The following is a 24,677-nucleotide window of genomic DNA, read 5'->3' as shown; positions in this document are numbered from 1 at the left end:
CACATTAGGAAACAACTTACTTTGAAAGGCATGGCAGAATTATAATTCTCTGGAATCTCCCAAGACAGCAGCACCGAAGTCTTCATTACTGCTTTGACATGAAAATTTTTTGCAAACACTGCTGGAAAAGGAAAAACAGTGTATTTAAACTACTCCTAAAAACATTCAACCAGTCCTTCTGCACGGACAAGAAGGCTTAAGCTAGATACCATCTACTTTGATCAGAGAAGTGTGATTTGCCTACCTGTTAAAAGCATTCATTTTACTACCTCATTGTCACCAAGATCTCTCCTTTCTCTCCCATTCAGTCAACTCTATTGTGTTTTCCTTACCTGGGAACATTGGGGAACTGTCAGCCAGACTTGCTTGGCATTCTCTAACTGAAATCTAAGGCATCCAAAACACGTTAAGTTTTACATACCTTACCTTTTTGCTTTTGCTGAACCTATGAATATGAATGAGCCGATCAGTTATCTATAGCTTCAAAATACTGATTTCCAAAGACCGACATTCCTTTAAAGGAGAAAGGCCGTAAGCAGACAAATCCTACCTTGATTCACAGGCAGTGTCCTGAACTGGACACTGGGACTATACGGCCCGGGCCCTTTGCTCGTGTGAGCACGTACTTTTACATCATATGTGGTATCTGGTTTTAAGCCACTGAGTGTCAGAGTGGTGTCAGCTGGAACAATGAGCTGCTCCACTGGAAGAAGGGGGATGTTGATGTCCCTATACAGAAGGGTGTACTTGGTGATGACGCCGTTTCTCTCGGCCAGGACCGGTGGCTGCCAAGATAGCTGGGTGGACGTTGACGTGGTGCCTTCCGACTGGAGGTTTTGAGGGAATCCAGTTGGAACTTCTTCTGGAACAGAAATCTCCTTCACCATCTCCTCCCCAAAGCCCACTTTGTTTCTGGCCGAGAGCCTGAAGATGTACGATGCTCCTTTGTGGATATCTGTCGCCGTGAAGTGATCTTCCTTTTCAGAGAACTCAAGAGTAGTAAGCGGTTCCACATCCTTTCGGCCAAATTTTAGACGGTAGCCCTGGAGGGGTCCAAATGTGTCCACCGGGGGGTGCCACTGAATGAGGGCTGTATTCATCTGAGTGTGGTTAATCACGAGCCGGGGTCTCCCTGGAACTGGAGACACAGGATGGAGTGGTAAGACCAACCTACAGGGATGTTCATATTTCAACTGCTGTTGAATGGGAATCCCCTTGGAGTGGCATTCCCATTCTTACTCATAAAAATTACTTATTTCAAGCAATTCCACAGGCATTTCCATTTCTTCACTTATAAAAAGTCCAAGGCTTGGTCTATATACCTTTGTGGAAACATGCTCCTTCTCATACTCTTGAAGGCAGGGTGAATATTAGAATGTGATAATGGAGAGAAAATAGGCATTATTACTGAAATGATAACTTCAGGAGACTTTTTAAATATCATCACATTTCAACTCTTCATACATAGAGGTTCATGCCACACAGAAATGGAGCCAAGTAAGGATTAGCCAGTAGCATACAGCTAATAAGAATAACAATCAAAATATATTTAATCATTGAGCATATGCAGTGTATCAGGTACTGTACTAAGAGCGCTACCTGGAGTGTCTCACTCCAGTACACTCTTCGCTCCTGACTACGTGACTAGCTGTCATCTTCGCTCTGCCTCATAAGAAAATGAAACAGAAAACTGTGCAAAGTCAGATGTGTAATAAGTGAGAAATTTATGAGACAAACACAGGTGTATCTGAATCCATAGCCGAACAGTTAACTATTATATTGGTTATAAGTTAGGAAGAAAAAAGGTAATACAAAATGTTGCTTAGACTTTCTGTGAATCTAATCTGCAATTTTTATTTATACTATCCACACCAGCCATCCTCATCAAGTTTTGCATCTACCAGAATGGGAATTATATTAAGACCCACCCCATGTTGTGAGTATTAAATGAGAAAATGCATGTAAAAGCTTTAGAATAGTATTTTATATTTCATTAATAATAATCATAATTATTAACAATCAGAATATTAAGCTTTTTGCGGGAAGGGGCTCATTTCTCATAAGTACATCATTTCCTTTCATGTTAAGTAGGTTAGATATTATATTGCTTACCTAACTTAAGTAAGTTACTTTAAGTTAAATAAGTTAGTTAAGTTAACTAAGTTAAGTAGGTAACTTAAATAAGTTAGATATTGCTCCTTGGAAGAAAAGCTATGACCAACCTAGACAGCATATTAAAAAGCAGAGACATTATTTTGCCGACAAAAGTCCATCTAGTCAAAGCTATGCTTTTTCCAGTAGTCATGTATGGATGTGAGAGTTGGACTATAAAGAAAGCTGAGCACCAATGAATTGATGCTTTTGAACTGTGGTGTAGGAGAAGACTCTTGAGAGTCCCTTGGACTGCAAGGAGATCCAACCAGTCCATCCTAAAGGAAATTAGTCCTGAATATTCATTGGAAGTACTGATGCTGAGGCTGAAACTCCAGTACTTTGGCCACCTGATGCGAAGAACTGGCTCACTGGAAAAGACCCTGATGCTGGGAAAGACTGAAGGCGGGAGGAGAAGGGGATGAAGAGGATGAGATGGTTGGATGGCATCACTGACTTGATGGACGTGAGTCTGAGTAAGCTCCAGGAGCTGGTGATGGACAGCTCCGTAGAGGCTAGACACAAGAAGAGAATACCTGAAATCTCCCCAAATGTGTAAAAAGCAAACATAGTATAAATCAGCGAGGGTAATGATTGTGGGCAGTTATGGTATTTCATCCAGGGAGTAACAGGGAAAAAAAAGGAAAAGGAATGAGGAAAATTCTATAACAACGCATGTGCGATTAAAAAGAATTCTCCAAAACTGCACATATTGGCAATGGAACCCATTCCATTTCTTGCTTTCAGAAGTTCTATGTAGAAAACATTTAGCAACTACTCACTTTGTGGAAAGACTTATATACTGGCACACAGGCTTTGGGTGGGAAAATGAAACACAGGTAATGCAGGGACCTCGTCCTCTGAGCAGTGCATCCTCAAAGGAGAGAAATGAAGACAACCAGTAGGTGGTGCCGCGTGTGTGGAGTTGGGTTCAAGGTTTCTGATGCCTTGGGGTTACTGTCTGGACCACTTTTAAAGGCCATCCAGTGGCAGAGTCAGGGTTTCCCAGGCGGCAGTAGTGGTAAAGAGTCTGCCTACAGATGCTGGAGATGCAAGAGACACAGGTTCGATTCCTGAGTTGGGAAGATCCCCAGAAAGAGGAAAATGGCAACTCCCTCCAGTATTCTGGTCTGAAAAATTCCATGGACAAGAGGGGCATGGCGGTTATAGTCCATGGGTCACAAAAAGTCGTACATGACTGAGCACACAGTGGCAGGGTCAGAGGACCTGCTTGCTCCAATTTAGGAGCTGGAGGATTGGCAAAATGAAGGAGTCTTAAATACTTACTCTAGGGAGGCTGGAGGGCATTTTTAGCAGTGAGCATATTAGAATAAGCAGAGGGTCCTTCTGTAGAGTAAATAAGCTAATTCTTAAGTCACGATGTATAATCCATTCTCCCTTTTGCCTTTTCAGTTCTTATTTGCTTACTATATTCTTCCCTCTTTGTCAGGACTTCAGAAATGGTACACATGTGCTGCTGCCCTCTACTTCTTAGTAACAGCAATCATTGGAGATCCATCAAGGCACTCAGTCCCAACGGCTCTAAACTGAGCTTCAATTTAACTTAGCACCTAAGTAGCAACAATCATAATTGACTGACCTAAGCCTAGAATTACTTTCAAATCCTCCATATCATAGTCACTTTTCTCTCATCCTTAAACACAGCTGCTCAGTACAGTAGTGAAAATAATGTAAAAATACAGAGAAAATTTCAAACCAAAGAATTTGCCTAAAACTGCAAGATTTCAGGCAGTAGATATGATACAGAACACAGGAGTATTAACAAAGAAACTACCAAAATGTCATAATCACTCAAACATAAAATCCAACATTCTATTAAAAAGCAGCCCTCAGGTTACATGAATCCTATATGGATTGCTTAAGTTATGGCCTGTACTCTTTATTTCAAAGATATGATTGTTCGCAGATTCCAGGAACAATGTATTATACATAAACCTATCCAAAAAACCAGGAATTTTATGATTAAAGTAAAATTTAATGGGAATTTGTGAATTTTCAATGGAAGCTATAATTAAATACCTTTATAACTACAGTTATTAGGAGCTTACATCTGTGAGATCCACTGAGTAATTCTTCATAGTCATATAAATACAAGTTTTTTTTTAAATAGTATACAGAACAAAGCAAATTAATCTGTTCACTAATGACTAGGGAATACTTTTTTTTACTACAGGTTGGCAGCAAAAAGAAAAAAAAAAAAACTAGAGCTTTTCTTTTTGAACGATTATCGATCTTCTTCTGGATTTATAATCCAGAAGATTATAAATGGATTCTTCAGATGGATTCTCCCATCTCCAATCCAAGAACAGAGGAGATCGCAAGAAAATAAACATGCAGACATCTAAATTATAAGCATTTCCTCAATAACAAAGTCTCCATTGATTAAGAAAGATCTGAAATCACAAATGTAAACTGCAAAATAATTCTGTGTGTAAGACCCACAGTTCTAAATAATGTTCGGTACAGTGAGTAAAAAGTGACGAGCTAATCTCAGTGACGTTAAAGTAGGCAGTAGCATTCCTTGTTCTAGGATTCACATCCCTTGGAGATAAATCCTCTACTTTTTCATCCTCATTATAAGACATCCCTCCCTATTTCATGGGCAATAGGAAGTTGATGCTTCATGTAAGACACTTCAGTTTTCCTAAGACACAATTATAAATATGGGTGCAGGAAGTGTATTTTTCCATTTTGGGGTTCAGTTTTAGGGGTTCACTCTTAGTTGGCTACATTCCAGGAGAAGCTGGTTCCATAGCTAGACACTCAGCATGTCCCACTGAACATGGACTGTATCTCCTACGCAGGGTGCTGCGTTAACCTGAAACAAAGGTATTAAAAAAAAATAAGGCCCGGAAGATTTTGCCTTGAAGGAGCTTTGCCATCTGTAATCCTGCTGCTTGAGGCAGTTCCAGGTGGCGGGATATGAGTGAGGCAAATCTTATGACATTTAGACAAATTTGGAAGTGAGCACAGCACCCAGGAGGGCACTCAACATCACAGCTGTTCTTTGCTTTACGCCTTTACATAGAGGTGTGTTCCTAAAAAGTTATGCCAGAAGTGATTCAGGAGGAGTAAATCAAATCATAGTTTAAATGTTCCATGGGAGATTTCTATATAAAGGGATTGAAGGAGAATCCTTCTGTAATTATCTCTTAATTTATTGGTTTTACAACAACAGGTCTTCCTTCATGCTGACTCTTCCTAACGTGGCAGACCAATGTACAAGTCTAAACAGCGCTAAGAAGCTTCGGTCTTCAGAAACGAGCAATCTATATTAGTCCTTCTGCTTTCTTCATTCTCTTTTCTGTTTCCCATCTTTTGTGCAATTTGTTCTCTTTTGATACCCCAGAACAAGGGGTCAGGAGGAGAAAATGACAAAAAATAAAATATTAAGTCATCAACCCAGCTCCAGATGGCAGCTCTTCTAACAAGGTTTGTTTTTCTTTTTGGGGAGGTGTGTGGCATGCTGAGGCTGTCACATGATTTCCCTCCCTAGATGATCTGCCTTCCAGACCCTCATGGGATCCGCTCCCTCACACCAATCAAGTCTCAGCTCAAATATCCTGCCTCTAAAAGACATCACTGTTTCTAAAACTGCCCCTAGGGACTGCCTAAAGGCATGACTGCACATCTTTCTTTTCATAATTTATCACTTCCCAGCACTTTATTATTATAAAACTCATTTGTTCACTTGTTAATTATCCAATCTCGGTCAGAAAATAAATTTCAGGAGGCCAGATTCTTTCTGTTTTGTTGACTGTTCTTCAAAGTACCAGAAATAGTCCTTGATGCACAGTAGGTACTCAAATAATATTTGGTGAATGAGTGATTAAATAATTTGGGCAAAGCAGGTTCTTTAATTATTTTACCTAACTTAAGATATATCAAAAATCACAGAAGTTGACTACAGTCCATTCTCCCCTCTGATAGAAGCCATCCATACCATTGGGAAAATCATCATTGTTGCCTGAAACATATTGAAGACATATATATGCATAGACATGGTTACCTGCCCCTGTGGTGGACACCAGCTTGGGTTTGCTGCGAGCTCCGTCTCCTTTGGTGGTGTAAGCTGTGACAGTGAGGGAGTAGGAAGTTTCAGGCTGTAGCCCAGAAATAATCATGTCCTGAAATGATACAACAGAATAGCAATGATTCAAAACTACGCTACGGCTGCCCTGGGGGGAAACTAAGGCCTCGGCCTCCATGCTGTGCATGCATGAACATTCCCGGCAGCCATGCCAAGCACTGGATGTTTCATGCCTAGAGCTCATGCTGGGGAAGATCTGTCTTCATGCTGACACTGAAATGGGGTCTTCAGCCATCCTCAGAGGCAGCTCTAAGGGGTAATAATCGAAACCACAAAAACTGGAGTCAGACCTTCTGAATGCTTGGACTTAAACTTGCCTTTCCTTATTTACCAGTCTGGTGACCCAGGGCAAGTGATGAGTTCACCCCATCTGTGCCTCAGTTCTCCATGTGAAAGTTGGGAGGCTAGGACCCTCTAGGCTACTAAAGGATTAAAGTTATACTGGGTAAACACTTAAAAAACAATGTCTGGCTTGTAGTGAGCAGTTCACTCTAGCTGTTATGATATTCCAGCCACAATCCATGTGCTTCCATCGTAGCCTGGTCCTCAGACTGTTAGTGGCGCTGATGCCAAACAGTATGTTGAATCACGTAAATACTGATATTTTGCCAAGTGGCTGGTCTGTTGGACCTAGACAGCCACAGAAGTTTCTCAGGACTCAAATAATATATTACTGGTTAGTTGTATAGGTTAATAACAAAAATTACTATAAACTAAGGAGAACAATCTATAGATTTTGAGGCCTTGTCATAAAACCATGTAACGGGATCTTGTTCTATCACATCACTGATATGTGCTCAATCAATTTTGAAAATGTTAAATACCACAAACTATTCATCAAAACTATTAGTTTTCTCTTAGTAAGGACCCAAAGCTGTGATGGTTATAAGGGTAGACAGTCCAAGAATTATTCTTCCAAATTGGAAGTTATATGATTCTTTAAATAGAGTGCTGGCTATTAATGTTTTGGTATTTTCTTTGGAGCTACACACACGCACAACAATTTAAAAAATAACTTTTCAGATTTCTGGCACAGCTATGTTTTCAAATTCAATATGGATAAATATAAGAAAATACTGACTGTCATCTTTCGCATCTAAAGACAATGCATGTGAGAGTTTAGTGAATGGATTTGATTGTGTGAATGGAGAACAGTGGGACTTTTCTGTGCAAGGCTGTAATGGGCACCATAGAAATCAATGGTTGAATCTGAATCCAGGGATGACAGCTTTTGACAATGTGCTTTTCTCAAAAAAGTAGGAATCTCACCAGTGTGGAAATTCAAAAATTTCAGATACCATCCTGAAGAGCCACTGGAAAAATTATTCTATCAGATGAATAGACTAAATTTGAGAGAGAGATTTTTATCTTCAGGAATGGTTTCACCAACATCACAGAGAATATAAAAATTAAGTGAACCACTCCAGAGTGGCACTTAAAATTATGGTAGGCACACTGGCAATTCCAAAAATTAGGATGGGTAAATCTCAACATATTTCCAAGGTCTCTCTTATGTCACAGAACTACTGATGAAAACAGGCTAGGTTGGGAGGAAAAAGAAGCGAAGTTTGGTTCTATCACTAAATTGAGAGGCAAGCAATTTACAAATGCTGAGCCTTCTGTAAGTTTCTTATTTATAAACTTGGAGTTAGCCAATCACACATGACCTTCCTTCCACACAGGTTGGAACTGGATAATATAAGTAGTGCCAGTCCAAATGTTCAAGCCTTCAGTGGTCTAATCTCTAGCATTCCTCTCTTTGCCTGAATCACATTGTCTCTTGAGTTACATTTTCTTTCTTTAAGCTGTGGCTGTACTACCTTGGTGGTCTCTACACCCTCTCTGGCTGACATCATAACCACTATTCCTCTCTCTGTATCCTCCTATTCCATTCTGCATCCTAATTCTTGCCCCTGCTTGCTAATAGCTGTCATCCCCAAATGTCTTGACACAGTCATTTATCTGCTGCCTTTCTCTCTAGTCCTAAAAACAAAACAAAACAAAAAAAAACTAGTTTCATTTCTAAAACTTAGAGAATTTTTTTCTGCCTATATCCTAAATTCATCTCTAGCCTTGACTTTCCCCCAGGGCCCCAGCAGTAAGGCCCCAGCATTGTAAATATCTGCTGGACATTTTCCCTTAACTGTCAAGTGGTTATCTCAAATTCAATTTAACTAAAGTACACGTGACTCCCAGAAGCAGAGTCCCCTTCTTCCATAAAATATTTCCATATTTTAATGAATGATGAAGCATCTTCAAAACTTACGAGCAATCTTTGGTCCAATAGCCTCCTTCAAATTCTTAGCCAGTTAGTATGGTTCTGTTCATTCTTCCTTTAAAATATTGATCATAACTTTCCCTTTTTCATTTCTGATGCTCAACTTAAAAAAAAATCACTTCATGATTTAGCAAAAGAACTGGTCACTTCATGATTTAGGAAAAGAACTGTTTACTTGTTTCCTTATCAACTGTATTGTTTCTCTTAATCTATCCATGAAGTTATTGATTTTTAAGCTGAAGGTAATGACCCATTTAGTAGCTGATGAAATGAATTTAGCCATTCAAGACCAGTGTTTTTTAAACAAATGGATATACTCGAACATTAAAATGTGAATATATTTAAAAGTAAGGTATTATTTTGTGAAACCTTTATTTTAAACATATGCATGCATTGGTCATGGAGAATAATGCATTTTTTACTATGGGTTATGATCAAAAACGTTTATAAAACACTGTTACACTGTCGATTTCATGAGAAGTGATAGCTTGATCATCATATTTACCAAGAACCCCTATAAGAAACCTGTGTTTCGGCAAAAAAAATATTTACTAAATGAAAGAAAACCTCCTACCAGCCTTTATCTTATTGCTCTTTTTTTTTTTTTTAACAATTTAAAAAATCTCTCAGGTACTGAAGAGTTAGAGATCAGGTATTTTGCTTGAAACTTTAGATTTTTTCCCCTAGAGAAGGGAACAGCTAACCACTCTAGTATTCTGGCTTGGAGCATTCCATGGACAACAGGAGCCTAGCAGGCTACAGTCCTTGGGGTCACAAAGAGTCGGACCTGATTGAGCGACTTTCACTTTTTCACTTTAGATTTTTCCAACATTACACTAAAATATAATGTATTTAATAACTTGAACTCTTCAGTTCTGTCAAACTGCCAAGCTCATTGTCACCGGACTTTATCACACTCTCGTATCTATGTCTACCTCTGCTGAGTTCAGAGTGTACTTCAATACATTCTCACTTCCAACTCTGCAACATGCACAGACACACAGGGATTACCTCTTTAATCCCTACTCATTAGGGATGAGTTCTCACCTAAGTTTCAGGACTTCTACCAACCTGGTGCTCTGTCTGTAAACTCATAGCTCTAACTGATATTGTCATTTAAATACTAATTATTCATACATTGCTTGAGGGCATCACATTGGTTCTATTTATGGAACTTATCTGAACTTTACCTCCTTCCTAGCCACCTACACTGTAAGCATTTAGAAGGCAGTGCCATCCACAGTACTTTATACATAATAAACTCTCAATATAAAAACAGACTAATTCAGTCCACTCATTACAGTATTTTAAAAAAATTCTTCACTCTTAGTAAGATACCTTCTACTTCTTGGTGTTTCACTCAAGCAATTTCACTCAAATTTGTATGGGTTCAACAGAGAACTGTCATTTCTAGATAGAATTGATGGGTGCCAGATTTAGATCATATTATGCACTGAATATGCCACCCTGGAGCAGGATTTATGAGCAGCCCAGAACAAACTAGACATCTCCAGTCTGTGATACCTCCACTTAAAGCATGCCTCCTATAACTGCATCACAAGGCAGAGTTAGTAACAGCCATCAAACAATATGAACTCATGATATTTTTCATGTAATCAATAACACCACATCAATTTCACAAAACAATGACGGGAAAAACTTTTTTTAAAAAAAGTATACCATGTAGTGAAAACGCTTTAAAAAATAATTTGTTAGTTCATGCATCCAAGCAAACTGATGATATAGTACAAATAAATGAAAGGGGAGTATCAGTAAAAAAACAACCATTTATAATCTGTTTTGACTGAGCAGCCAAAAATTACTCACATGTTCAGTAGTATCATCAAATTCCCACTGATTGAGATTAAGAAGGTTGGGGAGGAGGGAAACAAAATAAAAAGAAATGAAGTTTGTAGCCTGATAAAGGCAATGGTGCCCTCCTTAGACTAAAAAAAAAGAGAAAAAATAAGCAACTGAAGAGGTGTGTACAATAAAATCCCAAACAGTATATGAGTGTTATGCTGCCACCTCAACTCATAATTGAGAAGTTAAAAGTAAATATACTCTATATTGTTATCACTAAATCCAACTAATTTTTTTAATATGTAATTCATTGGATCAAATCAATAAGGCATACAAAATGCTATGTATACTACATTGTGATGTTTATTTTGATTTCGATCTAGATTATGCAATTCAAGTTACTATTTAGATTAACATCTTTATTATATTGAAAATGTACATCAATGAAGTCCTGTAAGATGTAAAAAAATTTCAATGAATTATCAGAACATGATATGAGAAAAAACAAATCAACCAAAAACCCAGAACAACAACACAAGGAAAATTAGCAAAATAAGAAAGAAAAACCAAAGTAGAAGAGTAGGGAAAAAAAGATTGAATTGACACTTAAGGCATTTTGTATTATATAATTTCATTGACTACCAAATTCCCAATGAAAACAGCAAAAGAACTACTGTTCTCTAATGTAAGATTGTCTAAGAACTGATGAAGGACATCAAAACGTGATGGTCATATCACTTTATTTTTCAAAATTACAGATGCACCAAATAAAATGTAAGCATTTTGTATACTATATAAAAACTTTCTGTTTTATGGGTAGTACAAAATAAATATTTATTAAAAGCAAATCAATAGTCCTTTCTCCAGAATATTATGGGACACTATGAATCTCTGGCTAAATTTATAGAAATGTCCTTCAAACCAAAATCATACAGCTGGATTTTTGAGGTAAATAAGTCACTAAGTTAGACCCCTTTAGTTAGAATGCTTTATAGCTAAAGCAAATAAGTACCTTTGTGAGTTAAGACTGGGATAAACATGAAGCAAAGACTCTGGGGTAAAAAGCTGGGATATTTATTTCCCTGTTATTTTCACAGAGAAAAGAAAGCAAAATGTAGCAATTCGGTACAACAGTTTTCCACTTTGTTCATAATCTTCCCTACTTTCACACAAAAGAAGGAATTTTCAACTGAATTGGTTTCATATTTGCAATAATCCCATCTATTCCCAGGCCCAGCTACCAATTTGCTGAATAAGCAAAACACTCCATTCCCATACCCCATCACTACTAGAACAAGGTAATCTAGTCCACGGGATATGTATAATCCCCAGCAGGATGCTTATTAATTACAACCTTCCTCTCCCTTTCAGAAACATAGATACAGGTAGATTTGTTATGGTATTGTCTTTGATTCACTTCTAGTTTATTTAAAAAATTGAAAAAAATATAAAGTTCTTTTTTAAATAACTTATTACAAAACCAAGTTGTGACTACATGGTTATAAATCACTGCCTTCGGCTTGAAAGAATTTTTCACAAACTACACTTAATAATTTTAACTGGCTCAACATACAGGATCTCATTAATTCCCTGGGAAATTCTATAATTTTTATCATTATCTTCATTTTCTGGGAAATGAAATATTTATTTTAATTAAATATGTAATTTGGTAAATAAATGACAGATAAAAATACTGTCTGGATACATTTCCCCAAATTAAAATGTTTATTCTTCAGTGAAAGAAGGCATTCATTCAGAAATTATAGATTAACTTAGTTTCAAATACTTTTAGCACAGCAGAAAGTAGACTATCAGCAAAACTTCTGTTTAAAATTCTTCCCTTTGATTTAATTAAGTCAACTTATTTTTTTTTAAGGCAGAAAGGCAAACTGAGAAATAGCTGTAGACAGCCAAGTATCTGTATTTAAAAAAAAAATGTTCTGTGTTTTGAATCAGATGTGTCATTTCAATTCACTTCCTCACTTGAAGTCAACTCTGACTGAGAAGATAAATATGGATCGTGTGTTTTTAAAGCTAGAATGTTATGAACTTGTCTACAAAACAGAAACAGACTCCACAGGCATAGAGAACAGACTTCTAGTTGCTAAGTGGGATGCAGGGTCCAGGAAGGATACAGTGAGAGATTGGGATTAGCAGATGCAAACCATTGTATCTATGCCGATGTCTGGATCTATATCTATATCACTGAATCACTTTGCTGTACAGTAGAAATTAACACAACACTGAAAATCAACTATCCTTCAAGTTCCTTAAAAATCTAGAATTTTGTACAGACATTTTAAAATGTCAAAGAAAAAATGAACATGGGGTCCATTTTAAGACACAGGCTAAAACAGACGTATCCTATAAAAATATACCTATATGATTTCAGATGCTTACCTGCGCGTCAGCCAGCATGACGTCCTTCAGCATGGGCTGGCCCTTGGGCTCACCGTTTTCCATCCTCACATAATGCACCTGGTATCCTCTTATCTGGCCATGCTGTTTATTGGGCACGGGTGAGCGCCACGAGACTTTAACAGATGTTGAGTTGACAGCCTCTACCTCGACTTTGCGAGGAGGACCACTAGGAACTGGAACAACATCATTGGATAAAAGAAAATTATAGGCACTTGTCCCACCCAGTCAGAGCATTTTCTTTACTTAGGTTTAAAAAAAAAAAAAAAAATGGGCAGACCCACCATGTTTGTTTGTGGAATACAAACATTTTTAACCCATGAAAATGCTCAACCAATCTGCTCTATCTTTTAAGAAAAGATCAAAAAGCATGACCGATGCCAAAAAAAAGAAAAAAAAAAAATGGAAGAAAAAAAGAGTATCAGAGAAATAGAAAAACATGTAAAAAATGTACAAAAGCCAAGGAAGATGCTTTGAGGTTCAAAGCATTAAAGCACAAAGAAGTATAGCATTGAAATAATAACAAAAACTGGTTGTTGATTGCTGTGTGTGTTTTTTAGGTTTCTTTTTTAGCAGAATAAAAAGATTCTTGATTATATGGATTTTCTTCTTTTTTTTTTCTCATATCAAAGGTATTCCATACAACAGATGCCAAGAACTGAATGTTGAGCATCACTGTCTCTGAAATGTTCAAGACAAAAAGGCAACAAGAAGATAAGAAGGCGCTTTTGAAAAGTTAACATCAAAATGTAAAAGAAGCAACTACAAAAAGCCAAGAAAAACGCAGAAGATATTAGGTGGAGGTACAGAGAAGGGCCTGGATTGCAAAGTCACAGGAGCAAACTGTTCTTTAAAAAGGAAGCAAATGGCTGTGTTGAGATTTAAAAAATTAAAAAAAAAAAATTCCTAGGCCGTAGCAAAGATAGGTCTTTAGCAAAAATTGCTGAAGTTACAGTGACACTGGGTTAAAAAAAGATGAGCAGAAAAAAACACATTACTGTTAGCCTATCAAAAGACAGCAGAGCAAGATCGTGGTAGAAGGGTGCGGACTGATGGAGCAGAGGCAACATACCATCTTCATCGGTTCGAATCAACACGGACAAGCTCTCAGGGCCAGGGCCGACATCAGTGTGGGCTGTCACAGTGATCCGGTATTCAGTCCATTTTTCCAGCTGTTCCAAAAGGTATTTGGTAGTGTCCGAAGGGATTCCCAAAATCTCGTGAGGTTTGTCATCTTCTCCATCCACTGCAGTATACTTGATGGAGTATTCAGTAATAATGCCATTCTGTTTGTCCACTGGTGGAGGTTGCCAACTTACCAAAATACTAGTGGAACTTGGACTGGTGCAACTAATGTCTTGAGGAGGAGCTGACGGCTCTTATTTTGGTAGTGAGTTAAAGGAGGGTTTGAGTGAAAGGACAGGAGTGGTTGGAAAAAAAAAATGATAAAACAAAAGAAAAGGCGAAAATAAATAGACGAACAAGAAGGGCAACAAAATGAAAATAAGACTTTGAAACTTAAAATTTTAAAGATAAATTTATGAACCTTGGCTTAGTAATATGAATAAACCAAAAAATGAATCAATGACCAAAAAGAATTGTTAAATAATGGGTGGGGGGAGTATGTGAAAATGAAATCTTAAGATAACAGAGCCTCAAATAAAATTACCTACCTGCAATTTAAATTCTTCTTCTAAAACAATCCCTCAGTATTCCCCAGCCCTATTTTACAGACTATCGAACTTCATAAAAAGCTGCAAACAGTACAAGATTTGTTACATGAGAGTCTGATGATGCTTAAGAGATGCCATTTCAAGCTTTGGCTACCGAACTGCATTCTGATTCATATATAGTATTCATTTGCAAAAAGGTTCTTCAGTGTGAAAAGTGGCAATAACTGTTAGATGCCCTTCTGCCAATTAAAATTTTAAAAAGGGAAATAAATAAAAGCCCAACAAACATAAAAGGGTTCCCTCTGACTATCTGAAAATCAGTATTCTGACCAGTTCTAATGACAAGTGGTAGCCTAATACTGATCATAGCCCATATACAGTGAGCATGCATATCAATAAAGGATGAAAATGCAGTCCAAGGTTTACCTACCCGAGAATAAATGTCAGGCTGGTTGATTCTGACTGTAACTTGTACTTACCCTATGTCAGCTTCCAGCTTTTTTAAAAAAATTATAGCTCTTCTTGGGATATCATTGCTAGTGAAGAATTAGATCCCACCAGCAAATTTCGATAAAATCAATAAAAATCATCTATCCCTTACAAAATGTCAATAACACAGCCATTAAAAAGAAGTTTAAAAAAGTCCTGAGAACCATCTGGGAAAGCTATGACTTATCTTCCACTTTGTATGTAGCTCTTTCCATTTTGTATATTAACCATTCATATAAAGTAGAATTTACATGACAGTTAAAAGATAAACTTTCTTAATGCCCATTCTAATATAAACTAGTCACCTTCTGAGTAATTCTTTTCCATCAAATAAATCAAACATATCATTATTTGAAAAAAAGCAAGAAAGAACAATGTGACTACTATTATAAGTTATTTTTCAAGTTAGTAATATATATTCCTAAAGAAGCACAAAGAATTTGGATAAGATATATGTAAATACATATGCATATATAAGACAATATATATGATTGAAGAGTAAAACATTTCTATTTTTTTTTTTTTTTGTATTTGAACATGCAGTCTGAGTAGTTCTTTACATTCTGTGAACCTTAATAATATGTAGTGTCAGGTATATCTGATTATATAGACAATTATCAGTCTTTCTTAATTTACATGTCTTGTGTTCTTCATTATAGGCAATCAAAATGAAAAGATCTTTGTACAGACAAAAAGAAAATTATCATGAAACAGCCTTGTAAATCTGGTATAAGATTTGCAAAATCACAAGAACATCATTTTTATTGATTCTGACTATAGGTTCTTATATCTCAAATTATGAAACTATTTCATATGCACTATCATTCATAATAAATGGAGGTGTTCATGTAACAGCTAAGACTCATTTGCAATTCTTTTTAAAAAACTGATTTGGTTTTCACTGCATTCCTACCCTCAGACCTCCTATTCTGCAAGAGTATATGCAACACCACTTGAAACTCTAATAAAATAAAGCGCAGATAAGCTTCTGATGGGGTTATAAAAAGTGCATTCTGTCTGTATGGAAGTATCTATGTATGTATATGCTGTGTTGTGCTTAGTCACTCCGTCGTGTCCCACTCTTTGTGACCCCAGGGACTGTAGTCCGCCAGGCTCCTCTGTCCATGGACTTCTCCAGGCAAGAATACTGGAGTAGGTAGCCATGCCCCCCTCCAGGGGTTCTTCCCAACCCAGGGATCAAACCCAGGTCTTCTGCAATGCAGGCGATTCTTTATCATTTGAGCCACCAGAGAAGCATGTATGCAAAAAAAACTCAAGTTTGTAAAAAAAACATGCAAAATATAATTTTAAAGCGTGTCACCTTTCTGTTAATTAAATGTCTGATTTTAAGAGTTATCTTCTGCAATATTACTTATTAGCCTGCCTGGAACTCAAAGGAGACATACAATACTGCACTGATTTACATGTTTGAGTTTTAGAAGAAAGGGAATGTTACAGGAATAAGCTATAATCAGTAAGGGATTAAGCAACAGAATACTAATACTTTTCATATGAATGATCATATGTTGAGGAAAACTATGAATTTTATCATCAAAAACTGAAAGATTTATCTATAGAAAATGAAATTCTGGAAGACTTGCTTATATGAAAGGAAACTCAGTTTCTAAATTCTATAAATTTCATGTTCTCTGATAGGTCTAAAATTTAGGTCAACAGAACATCCTCTTTATGAAATTCCATATATTCATTTGTACATATCTATGTCACTATATCACAAATCACATATAAAATATAAAATATTTTTAAAATCTAAGGAAACGCCAAAATACTGTTCAAGAAACATAGTTGTTTAATAAATTGTAGAAACTTATTAATAAAGAGCGAACAGTAGTAGTATATAAGCCACCAGACTTTCCATCAAAAACAACCTGGCATATAATACATTATACAGAGCAGTCCTCCTTAGACACAATGAATTCCATTGTGATATACACAACTATGCTTTAGAGTAATAGTCTCCAAATGAAAAGAAACCTGAGGAAACAACATACAATTTAGGATTGCCAGTATACTTGTGATTATTCCATTGTTCCTAAATTTGTCCAAATACAGATTTTCTGTGAATGTTTCAAATTTTCACATGAACTACTTGCAAAGTTAACAACAAACTAGGAACAAATATGTGACATGAAGACTTGGTCATTAGCAAAGTTAAAATCTGTGTCCTTAAAAAAGGTGCAAGTTCGGTCTTTTGCTATCTTTACTAAGCCCTCCTCTGATTATTTTGCAGTGTTCTCAACTTGAATTTTGCTTTACAACTTTATAATTCATTAACTGGGGCCTGATCCAACGCTTTTACCCATTTTTCTCAAGGAGGTTTCCTAACTTCTCTAAATGATTTCCGATTCCAGGAGTGAGAGAATGGGATCTGTCATTTGGATCCAGTATGAAAACCAAGGTCTTGATACCCTAATCTCTAAAACTGGACACTTGCTGATACAGAGACTACCAACTATTAAAAGAATATGAATTCGCAAGTCTGTTGGTGAGGATAAAAGCTGGCAACATTTCCTAGTGAAAAAAAAGGGCAGAAAATAAGCAAAGAGAGACACCTACTTGACTGCATGGTTCTGGCTGATATTTCAGCTGTGGAAGCACCCAGGCCTTGGGGAGAGCGTGCTGCCAGACGGAAGTAGTACAAGCTGTTTGGTCTCAGCCCTTGCAGTCTGTAAGATGTCCCTGGCTCAATGGTGATCCGCTGCTGTGGATATGTAACAAGGGAACTTGATCATCTTCATTAAAATCTGTGCATATATTTTTATCACACTGCCCAGAATATCAGATTTCTGTCATCAGGGTTATAATGTTATCAAAATATCACAAACAGAATCAACAGTGAGTATCAAGGACCCCACTAAGGGAATCACATATTGAAGATTGTTGTTTTTTAGTTGCTAAACTGTGTCCAAGCTTCTGCGACCCCATGGACTGTAGCCAAGAAGGCTCCTCTGTCCACGGGATTTCCCAGGCAAGAATAGTGGAGTGGTAAGTTTCTACAAGTAAGACAGCTAGAAAAAAGGACGTCAAGGATCTATTTAATGATGACACAGTGTTTCAAATACATCAGATAAGGGCAGTGACAGGCCACCACCCGTGAAGGCATTTAAACTTCAAGGCATGTGTGTGGTTGTGACACAGTCCAGAATAGAAAGTGACACCCACTCCCGACAGCGACTGTGCCCAACAGTCCATCTGAAGAGATGTCCAGCTCATTCCCCATGACAGTCTGAAACCCAAGTATGGGCAAAGAAAACGTGGCCAGAAGTAACATAACAATGGAAACTGGCATACAGTTTACATGACAGTGTCATAAAAGAGATCTGAAATTGCCACGGTCGGCAGGGATAAAAATCAGCTGGTAGTTACTGAAGAAAGCTGGATAATGTATATGAAACCAAATCATTATTCTAGGTTGATTTCAAATTAATTTTTAAGTTATTTTTAATTGGAGGATAATTGCTTTGCAATATTGTGTTGGCTTCTGCCTTACATCAACATGAGTCAGCCATAGGTATGATATATGTCCCCTCCGTCTTGAACCTCCCACCCTCCTCCCACCCCATCCCACTCCTCTAGGTTGTCACAGAGCATCAGATTTGAGATCCCTGCATCATAGTGCCTACAGGTAGGAAAAAGAAACCACAAACTCTTCTATAACCTGACACCATAAACGGCTTCTGAAATAAGTTTTTTTTTTTTTAATTGAATGTTGTAACTCTTATTTTCATGCTTGAAATCTGCCTTTGCTATTTTAGCAAAAATACAGCTATCTATGGGTAATCAATCTCAGATTGAACATGAGTCTGTAGCATATCTTAAAAAACACACTAATATGTAATCTTGTAATGGCATCAATAATCTTATAAGGCTTTTTATTAAACAGTGTTTGGCATTCACACAAACCAGAAATCAGTGAAGGGGAATTCAAATATAAAACTAAAGAAAACATCCTTAGGGTTTTCTAGCTTGCAAATAAAAAAGCATTCACAAATTTTAGACTTACCAAATAATAAGGAAAAAAAGGAATTTCCTAAATAAACATTTGTAAAGCAGAGTAGGGATGCCAACAATCAAGTATCCATACCATTGCCAAAAGACCAGCTCTCTCATAACTGATTTTAGTTTTAATTGGGTATGCAGGTCAGGAAGCACCAGTTAGAACTGGACATGGAACAACAGACTTGTTCCAAATAGGAAAGGGAGTATGTCAAGGCTGTATATTGTCACCCTGCTTGTTTAACATATATGCAGAATACATCATGAGAAATGCTGAGCTGGAGGAAGCACAAGCTGGAGTTAAGATTGCCGGGAGAAATATCAATAACCTCAGATATGCAGATGACACCACCCTTATGGCAGAAAGTGAAGAAAAACTAAAGAGCCTCTTGATGAAAGTGAAAGAGGACAGTGAAAAAGTCGGCTTAAAGCTCAACATTCAGAAACCTAAGATCATGGCATCCAGTCCCATCACTTCATGGCAAATAGATGGGGAAACAGTGGAAACAGCGGATTACTTTATTTTGGGGGGCTCTAAAATCACTGCAGATGGTGATTGCAGCCATGAAATTAAAAGACACTTACTCCTTGAAAGGAAAGTTATGACCAACCTAGATAGCATATTAAAAAGCAGAGACATTACTTTGTCCACAAAGGTCTGTCTAGTCAAGGCTATGGTTTTTCCAGTGGTCATGTATGGATATGACACTTGGGCTATAAAGAAAGCTGAGTGCCAAAGAATTGATGCTTTTGAACTGTGCTGTTGGAGAAGACTCTTGAGAGTCCCTTGGACTGCAAGGAGATCCAACCAGTCCATCCTAAAGGAAATCAGCCCTGGGTGTTCACTGGAAGGACTGATGATTGCAACTGAAGCTGCAATACTTTGGCCACCTGATGCGAAGAGCTGACTCATTTGAAAAGACTCTGATGCTAGGAAAGATTGAGGGCAGGAGGGGAAGGGGACGACAGAGGATGAGATGGTTGGACGGCATCACCGATCCAATGGACCTGGGTTTGGGTAGACTCCAGGAGTTGGTGATGGACAGGGAGCCGTGGCGTGCTGCGGTTCATGGGTTCAGAAAGAGTCGGACACAGCTGACTGACTGAACTGAAGGACTTTAAATAATTTAATGCTATTTTATGTTGTACTACAACATTTGTAACATGAGTACTTATACCAATGCTTTGGTTCTATAATGTTTTGAGTTATTAACTGGAATTGGCTTTGATAGCTAAACCTAAAAGCACTGCTCTTAGAACCTGCTCACTTCAGAGATGTAATAAAGCAGGTTTATTAACATTAACTTAGTATAGCATTCAAAATGATGAGCTACCAGTCAATTGGTAATAGTTCCCTAAGTATGTGAGTCTTTTAAGAAAGTACTGTTTGTTAGAAATCAGGGCTGTTATGCTTTGTGAGGTTGGCTTTTTTTAAGACAAAGACTGCTAAGAGATATAATAAAATGGCTTGGTGAATTGAGTTTTCACATACAGTTTTATACACTTTTTTGTCCTGATGTTCCCTAATGAGTTTCATGATAACAAACAAAATATATATTATTATCATATATTCCCATTCTGAAAATATTAGATGTATCTTAATAGTGATTTATAGAATCTGTCCAAAGTATACCCACGGGCCAGTGTATCATGAAGTCAAGAGAACAGATTCTAGAAATTGTCTAGTATGAGGCTTTGGGCAAATACTTCAACTTTTTTCTGTGTATCCATTTTGTTAATACGTGAAATAGATTAATAATAGAGGCTGACTGAGTTAATATATGTGAAACCCTTATTATAGTACCTCTAAATGTATGTTATTCTGATTTTTATTTCTCTTTAGTAACTATTAACAATTTCTAGCCTTCTATACTTTATTTCCATAACATAATCAAATTATATGTGTGTGCATATATGTGTGTGTGTGTGTGTGTGCACGCACGCGTGCACGCGCACCAAGTTGATTCGCATCTGATTCTTTGCAATCCTACAGACTGTAGCCCTCCAGGCTCCTCTGTCCACGGGGATTCTCTGGTAGAGAATTCTGGAGTGGGTTGCCATCGCTTCCTCCAGAAGATCTTCCCGACCTAGGGTTTGGACCCACATCTCTTGTGTCTCCTGCATTGGCAGGTGCGTTCTTTACCACTAGTCCCACCTGGGAAGCCTATAGGTGCCGATACAGCTATAGCTATAGATATATAGATAGATAGATACACACTCATATCAAACAATCAATGGCATACAAATGAACATTTACTCTGGGGCATTTTTCTCTGAAACCAGTTGGGACAAATTCATCTACCCAAAGCCTTGGCGCTCACTTAAGTTAAGTGTTAACTGTGACTTAAGTACTCTAATGCAGAAGACAAAGAAAGGAAATCTCCAAATCTCAAGGCGTATATTCTTTTACAACCCGATACTTCCGTAAGTATCTTGGAAACCCGAATTAAAAAAAAAAAAATTCATTAGAGACAAAAGCTGATTTTTTTTGTCTCTTCTGTCCTACCCCCATCAAGTCTCCAAATACTCCTTTTTTTTTTTTTTTGTCAATTTTCTCTTTTTATAAATAAATCTTTTCCACCAAGGTCCTCAGTAGATATCTGACCTTTTAATGGAACTTGGGTAAGTACACAGAATGAGAATCGTGTCTCGATGCCATGAATGGTGACAAGGTGAGAAGCACAGTCTTACCTCCTCCCCATGCTCCCCATCTTTGTAGACCAGTTCATAGCTGGCGATGGTGTCTGAACGTGGAGGCGTCCAAGAGAGCAAAATACTTGTTTCGGATTCAGGTTCTGCCTTGAAATTTAGTGGCTGCCCTGGGACTAAAAACAAGAAAGTGAAGGATTAAGCTCACCATTACCAGAAATAATCAGAAATTCTTGCATTAATTGTTTAACCTTTCAGTGTTCACATGTATTAGTTTAGTGGAGAGCAAGGTTTCCTACACTGTGCAGGTTAACCTATGAATGCAAAGCCCACTTTTTCTCCTTTAAGGGGTATGGACAATGTTATGAATATTGTCCTTATCCTTGAGTGGTTTTATATATATGTAAGATGTGAAATTAGCAAATGTAAATATATCAGTTTCTGAATTCAACTTTAAGCTTAATATTTACTATAATATTGTTTTCAGCAGTAAATGTGATGATATTGTTGTAAGCAATAAACATGATTTATATAAAGCACTTGGAATGAATATTGCCTAAATCACATCAAATGTTAAATACATAAAAGCTCTTGCTATTTTACAACTGAGGAGGAACTTACTTTTTTAGTACTATAGTTTACTTTCAAAACAATTTCCAATTAGGTTTATAAAATCTCACCTTCACTCCATTAGCAAAATCTATAGTCAAGCATAATCATTAGTATTTTTTGTTACCAACCCATTTTTAAACAGATGAAAATAAAGAGAATTTAAAAACCTAACACTAACAATTCTTTCTAACCTCTAAATGAGTTTACATGAGTTAATACACTAGACCCAATGTAAATTTAATTTTGTCCCAAGTGAGAAAGAGCTAAATTACTACACCAGTTAAAAAGTGTATAGACTACACTTAAAATCACAACTATATGAATTTAATACAGGTTTCCCTGGTGGCTCAGACAGTAAAGAATCTGCTAGCAATACGGGAGACCAGGGTTTGATCCCTGGGTTGAGCTGTTCCCCTGGAGAAGAGAATGGCAACCCACTTCAATATTCTTGCCTAGAGAACTCCATGGACATAGAAACGTGGTAAGCTACAGTCCATGGGCTCACAAAGAATCGGACATGACTGAGTGACTAACACTTTCACTTTCATAGGAATTTAATAGAGGTCATCTATAATTTGTACCTTGGTCATGTAATCCATGCAATAGACAATTTGGAACAGCTATATATAAGATGAAATCAAGAACTGGATCTAGTTGAAAACACCTTGCCCAAATGTTGAATTAGAATAAATTTTACTAACACCAACCTCCTAGTTAGCACCTAATCCCACGAGGTCCTCTACCCCTTATATACAAGGCTAATGCACTTCAGAGCATCAGTGGCACAATTACCCTTACTTACGTTGTTCTTGCCCAATGTCTACTCTGGCTGGTGCACATTTCTTGGTGGCCATTAAATATTTTGATCATTACTCCTGATATTATGGTATGTTTCAAAGTGCCATACCTGAATATATGTCCGTATGCCCACAAGTTCACATGAGAATTGTGTGTATATTTAAATTAAAAAAAAAAAAAAGACTAGAATAATACTCCACACCAGAGGAGAAAAGAACACCTCAAGTATTTTTGGCAAATGAGCATAAGCATTCAAAAATATGTACAAACAACGTAACTTGTAGCTGATGTATGACATCAATTTCTTAAACAATAATTAAAGCATCATTTTCAGAAAGAAAGTCGTTGGAAATATAAAATGTAATGCTTCCTTTTCTTTCTGTAGTCATCTCTCTGCAGTATGACTAAAAAACTGCCTTTTGTTTGAAAGAGAGATTCAAGTTTAAAAGGACCTACAATGGTTTCTGGGATCCCTAATTATCATTTTATTCCTCATCTGGTCTGTTAACCTGTGAGTGTGTGTGTGAACAAGTGCACACATTCATGTCTGGACTGATGTGTAGGGCCACCAATAATCAGTGATTCATATTTCTAATTAATCTTTTCTCCCCTGTTGCACCACAGGCTTTGAGATACTCATTAATTTGATGCCTCCAGGAATGTACTTTCTGAACTGGATATCTATTTTTTTAAAGTACCTGCCCAACAGGTGACCTAATACAATCATTCACACTGAGAGGTGAGAGGTAGAGACAAAAGAAGATAGAGAGATCAAGAGCAAGAGAAGGTAGAAGAGAGGGAAAAAAGAAAACAATAAGGCAAATAGCAAATCAAAGAGAAAATGTATTATTTTTAAAAGGAAAATACCAATGTCACAGGCAGGAGCAACAATGGAAACCAAGAATGATCAGACAGATGGGGGAAATGATGTTTGAATTCTAATATTCAGACGATGAAAGGTTTTCTCAATCTAAAAATACACACGCCTATGCATATGTATGCAGTCAATTCTTTTACTCTAGTTTTATTCCAACTTCGACAAGTCTGGGGAAGAACACCTTGTGATAACTTCTGACATAATCCAAACCGAATAAAGTCCTGTCAAGAATTAACAACATAGACAGTACTGAAAGGCTGCTCTCAGGATAATAAATGCTGGTTATATATTTCCTCCCTGCTAATGCTAATAATAAATTGAGTGACAGTGACTGCAAACATTGTGGGAATCTAATTAACTTTTTCTTACTTAAACTGTTTACTTTTTTGCTTTTAATTTGTCTCAAACAAATTCCTGGTAGGTCCCGATGTTTCATCCTTGTTTAGTGCCATACACTTCCTTTAATCCCCCTAATTCTGTTTGGTTCTATTCAAAGCCTTCTCTTTCTAAATAATGAAATAGCTACATCAAAGTCTCAGAGGGTGCAAATGTTCATTTTATCCTTGTACAAAGTAAGTAAGTAGTGATCACGCGACTGGATAGTGAGACTTTTTAAATAATACAATGGGGTTGTCCTCCTCTGCTGCATAATACAATGAGGTTCTCCTCCTCTGCTTTCACCATCTTCTTTTGAAGTGGGCTGGCAGACAATTTATTAGATTGCAAACTTGTAGTAGAAACACCAGTGCCTAGAAATGCCAGGCAGATGAGGAGGCCATAATCGACCTGGGGTCACGGGAG

General features: G+C 37.2%; 1 protein-coding gene across 13 annotated transcripts in view; it reads right to left on the bottom strand.

Annotated features, from left to right (window-relative positions):
* Positions 1 to 24,677, bottom strand: part of PTPRD (protein tyrosine phosphatase receptor type D) — a 428,379-nt gene that overhangs the window by 173,268 nt on the left and 230,434 nt on the right. For 5 of the 13 annotated variants that reach the window (XM_043891349.1, XM_043891356.1, XM_043891352.1 and 2 more), the window contains exons 8-15: positions 21,632 to 21,765; positions 17,501 to 17,645; positions 13,834 to 14,139; positions 12,744 to 12,937; positions 10,368 to 10,394; positions 6,182 to 6,299; positions 551 to 1,138; positions 21 to 118 (exon numbers count right to left, since the gene is read on the bottom strand). In XM_043891349.1, coding sequence (XP_043747284.1) covers positions 21 to 118; positions 551 to 1,138; positions 6,182 to 6,299; positions 10,368 to 10,394; positions 12,744 to 12,937; positions 13,834 to 14,139; positions 17,501 to 17,645; positions 21,632 to 21,765 — 1,610 coding nt within the window. Of the gene's footprint in view, positions 1 to 20; positions 122 to 550; positions 1,139 to 6,181; positions 6,300 to 10,367; positions 10,395 to 12,743; positions 12,938 to 13,833; positions 14,140 to 17,500; positions 17,646 to 21,631; positions 21,766 to 24,677 lie in introns of all 13 variants that reach the window. The other 8 variants (XM_043891354.1, XM_043891358.1, XM_043891357.1 and 5 more) reach the window with 3 other exon arrangements.

The sequence above is a fragment of the Cervus elaphus genome, chromosome 29 (assembly GCF_910594005.1).
Source record: "Cervus elaphus chromosome 29, mCerEla1.1, whole genome shotgun sequence".
NCBI classification, from domain to species: Eukaryota; Metazoa; Chordata; class Mammalia; order Artiodactyla; family Cervidae; genus Cervus; species Cervus elaphus.
Note: the sequence above shows the minus strand (reverse complement) of the source record. Positions and strands in the feature narration are given on the sequence as shown.